At 38.7% G+C, this 12,767-nt stretch overlaps 1 protein-coding gene across 1 annotated transcript; it reads right to left on the reverse strand.

Annotated features, from left to right (window-relative positions):
- Positions 1-814: 814 nt before the first annotated feature.
- Positions 815-9,403, reverse strand: LOC116252814 (eukaryotic translation initiation factor-like). The gene is made up of 9 exons (XM_031627367.2): positions 8,985-9,403; positions 6,695-6,754; positions 6,297-6,392; positions 5,822-6,079; positions 4,462-4,559; positions 3,067-3,154; positions 2,627-2,977; positions 2,299-2,541; positions 815-2,180 (listed from the first exon to the last, which is right to left on the reverse strand). Exons 1-9 carry the CDS (start codon positions 9,171-9,173, stop codon positions 1,152-1,154), a joined length of 2,412 nt encoding a protein of 803 aa, XP_031483227.1. The 5' UTR covers positions 9,174-9,403; the 3' UTR covers positions 815-1,151.
- Positions 9,404-12,767: the final 3,364 nt, after the last annotated feature.

The raw sequence follows: 12,767 nt of genomic DNA on the forward strand, positions 1-12,767 counted from the left end.
CATAACAAGGTTTTTAATCAGTCTTTAGCTACACCGGTGCGTCCCCCAACTGTTCTTTGTATCCTCTCGCGAGAATCATTCGATCTGATTCCTCGATATTAATGCGGTGACGTCATATTGCCAAATGGGGTACAGTGGGGTCGTCTCATCCAGGTTCCACCCCACCGGACCTTCTCAAGTTCTTAGCAGCAGACATGGCGAGTGACTTCTCTGCTTCCGAATAAGAGGACAAACATTGGCCATCTCGTGAAAAAAAGATGCCTTCTTCGGCACCAGCTGATGCCGTTCATTTCCAAAGGAAAAATGCTAACTTGTGTCGCCGAGGGGATCCTACGGAAGAAATGAAGACATGCATGGCTTTTGAAGACGCACACCCACCCACTTCCCTGTGGGACGGCACAAGTACCCAACTCAGAAACCTACTTGAGAGCTAAACCATGTGCACTTTCAAGTCTAGCCATTCGGACTTTCCATCATAAAGGCAAAACCGTGTTGCTAACAACTCCCAAGCTCAGATTTCATGTTGCCGTCAGTTGATAGCCAAATTCTAATGTACAGTAGAACGAAGAAGGCCGTACAGCTTAGGAACTCATTTCTCACGAATTTTTAAACTCCCAAAAGTAGACGCGGTTCCACTCCCAGGGCCATGGGGCGTCACAATTGCAGATGCAGAAAATCTTCCCATGCCTAGCAGCAAGAGAGCTCAGGATCCAAAGTCAAAAGAAGAAATCGCACAGAAGGAGAGGGGAAGTATAGGTCAAGAGGATCAAGACGAACACCATACAAGGAGAGAAACAAGGGCAATAGAACAAAATAAAGAAATAACACGACAATCATATTAAACTCAAGTTCAACTTGAGCACTGCCAAAATTCGCAGTAGCTCAAGGAGAAAATCCAGTGCGTTTTTCTTCTTTTTCCAAATTGATGAACAGCACTGTGATCTCGAGAAATATACAACTCATAAATTAACTGTTCTCTTATCTAAAACTAATAAATCTAACACAATTTGCTTACCTTGAATAGAAGAGGAGCAACAAATAGAAACAAAACCAAAATCCATACTCGTCTAAGTTACACGGGTCGAAGGACAAACCACGCTCATGCAGCGCTAGCGGAGACCTCCCACCCCTTGCACATTAACCCGAGTAGTTCAAGACAGAAGGCGCTCACAAGATTCAATATCAGCTGCCTGTGCCCCTAGAATACCCTCTCCAACAGCACTCGACTTCATGCCTTTCATAATAGCATCAAACACTGATTTCCGGTAATACGTATCCTCAACTTTCTGCAACACGTCTTGAACAAGCTTGAAATCCAAAATTCCTGCAACGATGAGCCTTCCCATCAGCTCACCATAATTGCTGGGAGCTTTCGGTGCATCTAAGGCAATATCATCCAACATCGCACCATACTCTAAGCAACCAGTAACAAGATCGCTATTGGTCAATGCCTTCTTCGCAAGCAGGAACTCCAGAAGCTTTGAGATAGGTTCTACACAAGGTGGAACCTTGTCAAAAGCCAGTGCGATGGCTTCCTTAACAAATTCAGGGAGATACTCCGGACTCTTAAGCTCCTCCACACACTGAAGTGCCTCATTCAGATCACGGATACTGAAGTATTCCTCTACCAAATTGGTTGTCTTTCTTTTCAAATCAGCAGAGTTCACCTTCGCTGCAGGTGGATGTTTGTCCGATGCTTCCAAAGCAACAGGCTCAGATTGTTTTGAAAACCCAGGTACAGGGAGAGGCTTTGCAGGGCCTGGATATTGGCTTTGCGGTGTGGTAGTTGGTGGACCACTGCCCTGCAGGAGGGCACTCGTCCTCCCAGCAATAATGCCCCCACTGCCTTGTGGCAATAACCTTGAGTTAAAAGGTCCTTGCTTCCCAACAACCGGTGGGGGCATGCGGCCACCTGGCTGCATTGACAGAGGATCCATCTTTGATATGGAACCTCTACGAGGAACCTCCCAGTTGTCATTGTCAATGCCAGGCATGCCAGGCATCTTCCTAGTTCCAGGCATCCCAGGCATCATCCCCCCAGCACCTGGACGATTGATTGGAAAACCACCAACAGGGCTAGTTCCTCCTACGGCACCAGTAGCACGGCTGGCTGCCCCAGGTCGCAACCCAAGGTTTTTTTCTGCTTCTGAATGAATTTCGCTGATTGTTTTAGCTTTCACCTGTATAATGCCACATTTAAAAATTTGCTAACATCGCAAAAACAATAGTTGAGAAAGCTCAATAATAAGATACACCAATAGACCACCATGTGGAGCAAAAAAGAGATGTGATGCTTACCTCTTCCCGCCTAGGCACCCAATTGTTGGCCCTCAGATCAAGAACATTAAGCACCATGAACCTCAACCTTGCAGCTAGCTGAGAATTTTTTGACAGTTCTTTAAGACGACTGAAATACATATCATTAATCCGACGAGATTTGGGGCTTTCATCAAGCTGCTTGCCTATGGTGTTGAAAAAATGGCAGATGGCCTCAACATTTTCCTCGTCTGGACAGGATTTTCCATCATGTCCCAGTAGTTCCTAATGAATAACATTTCCAGTTGCTATCAAGGAATCCAGTAACGTCACATTTCGATAAAGGTATGCAGATAAATTATTCCCATACCTGGACAATGTGATGAACAATTTTCTCAGGAACCATCTTCTGCTTCAAGAGCTCACCAATAAGTCGGATGTTACCGAGAGTTCTTAGCTTCACCATCCTTTCCTTATCCTTTCGTTCCAGTTCTTGCTCTGGTGCAGTCATCTGTCTAATTTCAGCCCTCAGTTGGTCGGAGTTTTCAAATGCTTCTTGACAGTTATTTAAAAGAGCCCGCTTAAATGTGATTGGTTTTCCATCATCCTCATCAGAAGGAAAGTTTGGCAGCTTGGTATTCAGATCAGAACATAACAAAGCATACATGGGGCAAAAGGTAGGTTCGAACACTGCCTTCTCAAATATTAGTGAAATGACATCCTGTGGAAAAAGCAAATAAAGATTTGCAAATTAACAGTCAATGTGGTGCAAGAAGTTTAATTTAAAAAAAGTTAGAGTATCTCCTGTACCTTTAGAATATCAGCCGATGTAATCCCAGAATCAATAAGCTGGCCCTTAAGGACATCAAATTTTTCAGGTGTCAGCTTGTTAAGTATCCTGCAATTAGCAAAATCTAACTTCAAGTAAACATTAAGAAACTGACAACCCATAGAAGGATAACTTAAAGGTGATTGTCATTCGGAAAATATGCAAATAAAGGACTACATTCTCGAACAAGTATGTTAGCTCAACCACTTCCAGAACATCTAGACGTCCAAATGCTCGCAAAGACACTAATTTAAGCAAAATCTGCAAAACCTTCTCTTTCTAATCATCTAATGAATGAGGACTGACCGGCAGGGTAATTGCACAACAGTGTGTAATTAAGTGATCACTTTATTCAAAAGTTATCTTTTCTCCTTTCTAACACAACCTAATAAATATAAGATAAACCGTTTATGAATCACAGATCACATGTAGCAACAGATTTAGCAACACATGAAACAACACAGGCTTAGATTGTATTCTTCTCAACTTCTTTCAGCTAAAAGTTAATGTGACATTGGAAAGAATAATAGATAATAAATAGTATGAAAATATTCAAATAGTTTAAAATTTTAAATCAAAAAACATGAACATAATGTGAATAAATAAGAGAAAATCAAAGTGAATGCCCAAGCCACAAGGAAATATGCAACTACAGTTCCTTAGCAAGTTCAGGTATACACTACAGAACAGCAGTTTCAGGTACTGAATACTGTTCCTAACCTGTCATGCAGGTACGGGGTGCATGTGTGTGTGTGTGTGCGAACATGACATTTTTCCAGAACACGAGGGTGCAGGATGGCAAGGGTGTGCATGTGTGTGATGCAGGAGTTGTTAACAAGCTATTATTCTATCAATGACTCAGCAAAAAGGAAAGCAAAACCAATTCATGTCATCTCAGGTTGCAATGACTATTTTGGGAAGTCCATGTGACACAGCTTCTAACTTAACATATTATGGGGACCAAAAGGTTCCCAAGGTAAAAGATGATGCACCTCTAGAAGTTACATGAGCAACAAACTCTGCTCAAGCATGCAGCAGTACCCATTAATGAAAAGAATATAGATGACATACACCAATACAGGATCTCTTTTCTTATTCAAGAACGGTGAACATTGCAAAATATTACATGAGAATTAGAAGTTCTCATCCATGTGCCATAGATGAGGGAATCAACAAAACAAAAAACTTTCCCCGTTCCCAAATGCAATTTTTCTCCAAATGCAGACTACCAAACAAAATGACTACCTTTATTTCTCAAAAGAATAAACATGTGAGAAAGCGGTTCAAGGTTCTCTAACAAGTTATAACAAGTTTTGCATTTGGATTTCATGCAGGCTCAAGAAAAGCAAAGGTAAACCATATCACAGTAAGTTTACCCTTTTACTGTCTTTAAAACCCGATCCTTCTCTGAAAGATTTCCTCTACGAGCTGACCAAGGAACCTCAGCCTTTAAAAGAGCAGGAGCAGGTCCACTCTACAGATAAACATGCACAAATAAGTCAGCTGAAGGAATTAGCAGCCCATCCGATAGTTTACAGCTTACAAGTAACAAAGGCACCCATTTGTATGACTCCAAGTATTTTCCACTCTCTACACTTACCAAAGGGAAAAACCTGGAAGAATATCAACCCTATGGAAGATTCAACTTAAATAGGCATGTGCACAAATATCCAAGCATCAAATACACTTTGATTGAAAGCACAGATGCAGAATGTAAAAAAATTTGACCCCCAAAGGATAGGAGCATACACCCTAGGCAACAACACGAACTCAACATGCCACAGTCACTACCATAAGTTATGTATTAGTTATCCAAAGTTAATAAAATATGCATCAGCAAGTCAAAAAAACAAAAATGTAAAGTAGAAATTATATCTAAAAAGGTGCTTTGAATTAAACCAATCAACAACAAAAATGAAGCACATTTAACAAAAAACTTACTTGAGAAAAGAAGCTTCAAAAAGCTTTAGTTCTCATGGCAGCTCCAATTCCATACATGGTAAATGCTCAAACCTTAATGTAGCATCCCAAAAACAGAAAGCATGCACATTTATTTTTGCTTGCTTTCATTTAGTCTATATTCATCCTTACATGTATTAGCTTTATTGCAAAACACTGAGGCATTTGTACATATAGGTAGAGGTGACCAAGATTTGGCAACCATAATCTACATGTCCACAGCCACTAAGAAGTAAGAAACTAATACTCATCCTTAATAGCCTAACATCTAGGTCACCTATTTGTACTTCAATCAACCAACAATGCTCAACAATGAAAGCCGTAACAGCAAAAAAACGAAGAAGGAAACATTTCATGAACCATAAACAAACAAAAAAAGACAAAAAAAAAATTCTCCAGTTAGAATATGTGACGAACATTTTCATAGCAAACATGCCCTACCAGAGCTACTTGGAAATAGATTATCAAAGTGACAGACAGGGCAGCATACACTCATAAGTCGTAACCATTCATTTGGTTGTCAAAATCAAGAAGCAGCACACTATTAGTTCCACAAGGTAGGACACAAGGGATGAACAAAATGACCCGAGGAAGCACAGATTAGAAATTTCCTAACCTACCAGAAAAAATAAAAATGATAATGCATCAAAACTCAAAAGATGCATGCTGTCAACAAATCAACAGATAAAAAAAACAAAACGGGTGTTTTAACTTTTAACTCAAAACAAACACATACAACAAGCAAGTCAGAAAGCAAGAGAGAGAGAGAGAGCTTACTCCTGGAGTGGAAAGTTGAACTCTGGAAGAAAACTGGGAACTGAGCTGATCAGCACGGTTTGATGGAAAAGAATTTGGTTCTTGTTGCCTTGAATTTGGTCCATATGAGTCCGACTCTGATCGCTTGCTCAAGAATTCCTTGTTGTCCCTAATATTATCCCAGGATCTCTCCTCTCCAGAAGTGGGAACTTGTGCTGCCCGACCACGCCAATCACGATTATCAGGTTCGGAGTAACGGCTTGGTGCTTGTGTAGGAAGCTGCAGACAGCATCAAAAATGTAGAATAACTACTTGTCAGATAATCTAATCTGTGTATGATATCATATAACCGAAAAACCATTAGAAGAAAAGCCGGAACTTGAAATTTTAAGCAAGGGGAAATAGCATAGAGTGAGCAATATGACAAAGAAAAATAGAAAACAGAATAAGAAAAGAACAACAGTAGAAGAGAGAGAGGGAGAGAGAGAGCGCTTACATTAGCATCTGCCCGGCCCCAAGTTTGTTCTTCACCAAAAATTTCAGACTCAATCTCTTGTTTTATCTTCAGAATTTCTTCAGGAGGCTGAACAGCCTATTCCAGCAAAGGGAAAAGGTCACGCTAAAGGAAAATTATAATAACTCTAAGAAGTGATAATATCTCAAAAAGCCGACAGAAGAAAGAAAAGTGCAAAACAATCTTTAGGTTTTGCTGAGAGAAAACACCAGAGGTAATTAAATTTTGGAAGGAAAATTCTGAACTTCAAAGATTGGATCATGATGAGTTGCTGCAGGCAGCACTATATTGTTCTACGGTAACAGCAAACAGTGCAAAAACAACTAATTGTTCACTAGATAGCTGCAACAATTTCAGCATACGAGCTAAGAAATATTTACCTCCCGTAATTGCAATAATTGATCTCTGGAATACCGGACTCGCTCATGTGCCTCTCCAGTCTACAATAACAACATAAGAAAATTAGACAACTTCAAATTTCCAAAAGTTGTAAACGAAACTAAACCAAAAGAGAGAAGAACCAGCATAGATATGTTATTTACATCAAGATCAACATTTCAGAAATCCATAACTGACAACATAACAGCTATTCAGCAAGTCAGTTCCAACCATAAGAGCCCTCAAGATACAGAAATACTTTAAGCAATGTATTCCCCACCCTAAAAACGGCAAGAAAAGGAGGAATCCCATAAACCTCTTTTCAAGACCTGAAAAATAATTGCACTTCGATCTCATTAATGAAGGGTGCCTAAGCACTATAACAAAAAAAGCATGCACAGCACAACAGATATTCCAACTTACCTAAAAATTCGGCCATGTTAACTACCATCATGAGACATGGTTTTTTTCTAGCTATATACTTAGTAAACAATGGAAAGAAGACCCATGATGGCATGATGTTCCACGAAGAAATGCACATCAACCACAAGAAACTTTAAACCAGTATAACAGAGCATGACGAGGTCAGAGAATGCTTATAAATTGCAAATTCCCTTGTTTTCCTTCAAAAAAATATTGTGAAAATATTAGCATGACACTAAAGATAGCAGTTATCCAATTCTAAGCCTTTAGTTTTAGTCTTTTAGATGATCCCTTGGTGACAAATGAAATGAAATTCCAGTGATAATATGACTCACTAACCAATGATCACAAGAAAAGCCTTTTATTTGTTTAAACAAACAGCAGAACAAGAACTTACTCAAGTGGTACATGGAAGACATAAAACACAATCACAGAAGTGAACAAGGGAGAAGGCTAGTATACAAGGCAGTAGAGTTAAACAAAGGGCAATTGCTGAGATAGACTGTTTCTCAAGCTCACAACAAACAAGTGAAAACCATATATTCCGACAGTGGCATCAGGAAACTTCCAAGAAAAGGAAAAAGCGAGAATTCAAGACCCCAACGACATGTTTTAACTTACATATATTACATTATACCAACAAGGCCTTTTCATTCAAAATGCCATGGTATTCGCATCAAGACTCTGGTTTCCTTGTCAATGTCACCAAAAATATGGTGGTGATGTGTCCATGACACGGAGCATATATCTACAACTTCTGCATAGCCCGACTGATAATGCATGATAAATTGTGAAACACATGTGAATCAAATAAAAGCCAACACTCAGCTGGGAAAGAAAAAGATTGGAAAATTGGCAAAAGTTAAAATCAGAAAATACTTAAAGCTTTTTCTTCTGAAGGAAATGTTTAAAGAAAACGTGAAGCTAAAGATCATCGAAAATGTTTAGGTGAAGAACCACAGGACACCATAACCTAAGGCAATCCACCGAAAACTACTTCAGCATAAATTGCAAGAAGGGAGAAGCTAAGATTTCGAGACGGGTTCCAAATGACGCCAAACCTTCGGTTCCCAGAACAACATGCCCACGGCAAAAAAATATGAAATATAATAACGAATAAATTTGCTGAACAGCAAGCAAGTACAAAAGAATTGGAGGCTTTTAACAGGGAAAGTCCTTGCCCTCCTTTCGACTTGTAAACCCGCCACTTGAGGGTGACCTTAGATGCAATCGACCAACATGAATAAAGAAAAGGATCCGTCCGATCCTCAAAGTTGCGAAAGAAAGCAGCCAAGTCGAACCAAAAAAAAGAGACAAGCAATGCCGGAGTATGAAAGCGCCAAAAAAATTATAATCCACAAAATACCTACTACTCAGATCGTTTAATATAAGGGGGCACCCACTCATATGAAGCAAATATCGTTCCGATGGACCAGCGATATTACTTAATTGAATCCAATTGTTCACCTTTCCATAATATAAAATTCAAACAAGTTCCAAAAGCGAAGGCTACACCTTCCAGATGGAATCAAAACCGAAGCTACACGAAAAACGAAAGAACATAAACAAATCTAACGAACGCAACTAGGAAACAACATTAAGCCAATCAGATGAAAAGAAAATATCAACGGAAAATCTTGGCAAAAAGGATGCCTGAGCATCTAGCTCGAACAGAACGAGCTGATCAAGGAAGAAACCACGAGAAGATAAAATCAAATTAGCAACTTCGCGGCTTGCGACCGCCGACCAATCCAAAAAACTCAAAGCATCCAATCCTAGAGCGGGAAAATAGAAAACCGACATCTCGAATCGAAAACAGAACCCTCAGATCTGAATGGATCCCCTCCCCAAGGAGAGGCCTCAACCGACCTTGAGCGACGGGAACGAGAAGCCGCCCCCCGAAACGCCATGGGGCCGAAGCGATGGCAGATCGGAGGAAGCGGAGATCCCCGCGCCGGAGCTCCCGAGAGCTGAGTCGAACCGAGGGGTAAAGAAACGCCCACGGGCTCCTGCTCCACCACCAGGCCGCAAGCTGAGTACCGTCTGATCCGCCTGCATAACTCTCTCAAATCCTCTCTGGTACGTCGGATTCCGGACGAGTCGTCGCACGGTAACGGCGCTAAGGAAGAAGAGAGGGGAAGAACAAAAAGAAAAAGAAGGAGAATGAGCAGGACAGAAGAAGAAGGAAGAGATGCAGGAGAAGAGAGAGAAGTCCTTCTCTCTCTCTCTCTCCTCTCTTGCTGCTGCCGAGAGAAAGAGAGGAGGGGGGATGAAGAGAGGCAACCCTTTCTATGACTCGTGGGTTTCTTTCCTTTTCTCTATTTTCGGTGCTTCTCTTATTTATTGTTTCCCAGAAGGCCCCAACTCAATTTTGAATTTCTAATACGCGCCTCCTTCCTTGGGCTCTTTCCGTAATAGGAAGCGAGATCATGTCTCCGACTCTCTAGATTTTTTCCGTAAAACTTCTCAGATAATTTCCTCCACTTAAAGAACATCTCTTTTCTTTAATTCCAGGAAGAACTTAATTTGTGGTCGATTCTTTAACTGACCGTCTCAGGTTTTGAAATAAATCAAATGTACCAGAGGCTAAGTATTGATCCCGCGAAATTTCATAGCAAGACAGAAGCTCTTCTTTCAAAAAAAATAATTTAGATATAGTGAAGAAACCTCAAAATCTAAGACGTTCACCTGAATAGCCTTCACCTTTTCTAGCATCACCTGATTTAGTTTTACTTAGTTTTTTTTCTTTTTTTTTTGAGAAATAAAAATCTGCCATGAATTATCAAACATTTAACATGAACTGCAAATAGGTAGCACAACCGACATTCAAGTGGATTACATAGAAACGAAAAGTATGGGTCTGTGTTTGAATAAGAGGTAAAATAACAGGTCCTATGTGAAATTATTTGTTGCCTTTTCGCTTCTCGCTGCCGGAGGCCGTGATAAGGCAAGTGTTACCTAAAAAATGAATGACCTTCGCATGGCGTATCACCTTCACCTACCGAGGACGGCGACCAACGGTCAGGATCTCGTGCAGGTTGGAGCGAGCATCATCTGGACCGTCCAGTTCAGAAGGCGGGCGCTAAGGGTAGTTCCGGGTTTGGGGTTACGCTGTTGGGCCTAACATTTGTATACATGCCACAAAAAAACAACCATCTCTAGATCGTAGACCTTTTTTTTCTTAGATCTTCGAAAAAAATCTATAAATATATTTTTATAAAAAAAAATTGGGACTTAAGAGTAAAGTTTTAAGTTTTCAAGAAGAAAAATTTTGAACTACAAGTTTCTTAGTAGACATACTTCCTTTTTTTATTTTTTTTGATAAGTGAAACCTATTCGTATATACTTGTAAGATACGCTGGTATAGTTGTTCGATTAAGAGCTTAAATTTATTTGGAGGGCGTCGGAAGAGAGTTCTGCTAAAAAGGTCACTTTAAAAGAAAAAATTTATGGTTTTTAAAATTTTAAATGGAGGACGTACATGAAAGAAATATTGGTTTAAAAGGTATAATTATAAATGCATTTCATTTATTTATTAAAATCCAAAATAGTAAAATAAAGAGAAGGAACGCAGCGTAACGTGTCACATGACCTGCCCATGTGTCGCCTGCAGTTCTCCCATGTAAAATAGTTAAACAGGCGTAGGCCTGGTCGTCAACATGGTTGGAATTTTTAAAAACCTGATACATCCGCTGGTACTGGGGAGTATTTGGATATTTGCTATTTTCTTAAATAATTAGTAAATATTTAAATTGTTTTTTCATTCCTTCTAGTTTAGATCGTTTCAGTTTGCAGCCGAAACTATGCGTATCGGTTGATTTAGGATCGGTGGGTCATCACATGCAAATTTTTGTTGTGAGAAAAGTGATCCCATAAATTTTATCTAGAGAATGTTTGAGAATATGCGAATGATATGTAAAGATTTCAGGAATTCATTCTGACAATGCATTTCGTAGCATCTTCCTTTTTGAAACGAGCAACTTGGAACGGTTTCAGGTTAAACGCATGAAAATTAACTTTTTGAAGGGCAAGAAAATGAACAAACCATGGAGTTCAAGTTCTTATAAAACCACGGCTCACATTCTAATAGCTATGAATTTCATTCGGTTATTAAGTTTAAAACATAAAGATATTAAAAAAAAAACATAAAAACCTTATTTGATTAAATAAAATCCTCGACATATTAGCAAAAAAAAAAAAGGCTTCCGGAACATGTCATATTAAACAATTTGAAATTTGAATGCAATTTTTCCTCATTGCCGTAAACCACTCCTTTTATCTCTCTTTTTTCTTCACACTTTTCTCTTCACAGTAGTGCAGCTGGTCAGGTTGGGTGGCACATTACAGTAACGCCCTTAGTTCGAATCTTGGTGGGAGATAACGCCCTAAATTTGTGAGGACTGAGGAAATTTTTTTCCCTTTAAAGACATATAGTATGGAAACAATTTTAGCAAATTCATACCTTTAAAGCTATTAGGTATCAGCACATACTCCAAAATTTACTAAATCAAGTCAACAAAACCAATACATTGTATAAAAAAAGAAAACATTAAGAGTTTTTGTCATCAGCAAGGACTTTTGGGCATTATCAGACCATCAAAAGAAAGTAGCGGCCGTATCACTAAGCTTGGGCATCGGGCGGGCTCGATTAAATTAAAAAATATATATTTTTATTAAAATAATATATAAATATAATTAGTCATAATAAAATATTATAATTATATATATATAAATTAATAAAACATATATTAAAAAAACATTACCGGGCCCACCTAGGCCGGCCGAGTGCCCTTTTTTCTGTGCCTGGACCCAAGTCGGGTCGAGTACCAGGTACCCGCCGGCGACCCGGCCCAGTGCCAATGCTTATGTATCACCAACTTTTCTATTAACGATCACTTGAAAGGAACAACCGAGGCGAGTACTTTGGAATATTTATGATCTTTACCATTGACTTGTTCTAGTTTATGTTAGGCACTTGTCAAGCTTACATCACTACCACGTAAAGTCAAGAGATTTAATGTGTAGTTTCAATATTATATATATATATATATATATATATATATATATATATATATACCAATAATTGTAACCAGATTTATAGTTGATTCCTCCTCAATATATATTAGAGCTTGTAAACAAATTTTGATTTTGAATGATTTGGTTCCGAAACATGTATATTTATATATGTTAGTTGTTATAAATGGATTTGGACCCCAATGAATTTAGACACTGTATGAGTTTATTTATTTTATTGTCTTTTCATTTTTTTTTATGAATTACAATTTTGAAGTAAAAGAAAATCTTGAAAATATAAAACCGGCTTGAAACTAGACAACACATTTGAATTTGGATGATATGTATCTTAATTGTATATATTTGCATGATTATATTTGGTTATGGATTTAATTTTTTTTGATATATCTGTTTGCATGTTAGTTGTTGTAAATACGTGGACCATTAATTGATCTGTTAGGGAATATATCTTTATGTTTGCCTTGTTCTAAGTTACATATATGCATGCACACATATGTGGTTGTGACAGACTAAATTAAGACTTTAAATCTAAATCTGCATCATCCCATTAATGTGCTGATGCATATGAATTGGAAAGAGAATATGATGGCCATATCTGACTCTCAGTTTGTACTAATT

The sequence above is a fragment of the Nymphaea colorata genome, chromosome 4 (assembly GCF_008831285.2).
Source record: "Nymphaea colorata isolate Beijing-Zhang1983 chromosome 4, ASM883128v2, whole genome shotgun sequence".
NCBI classification, from domain to species: Eukaryota; Viridiplantae; Streptophyta; class Magnoliopsida; order Nymphaeales; family Nymphaeaceae; genus Nymphaea; species Nymphaea colorata.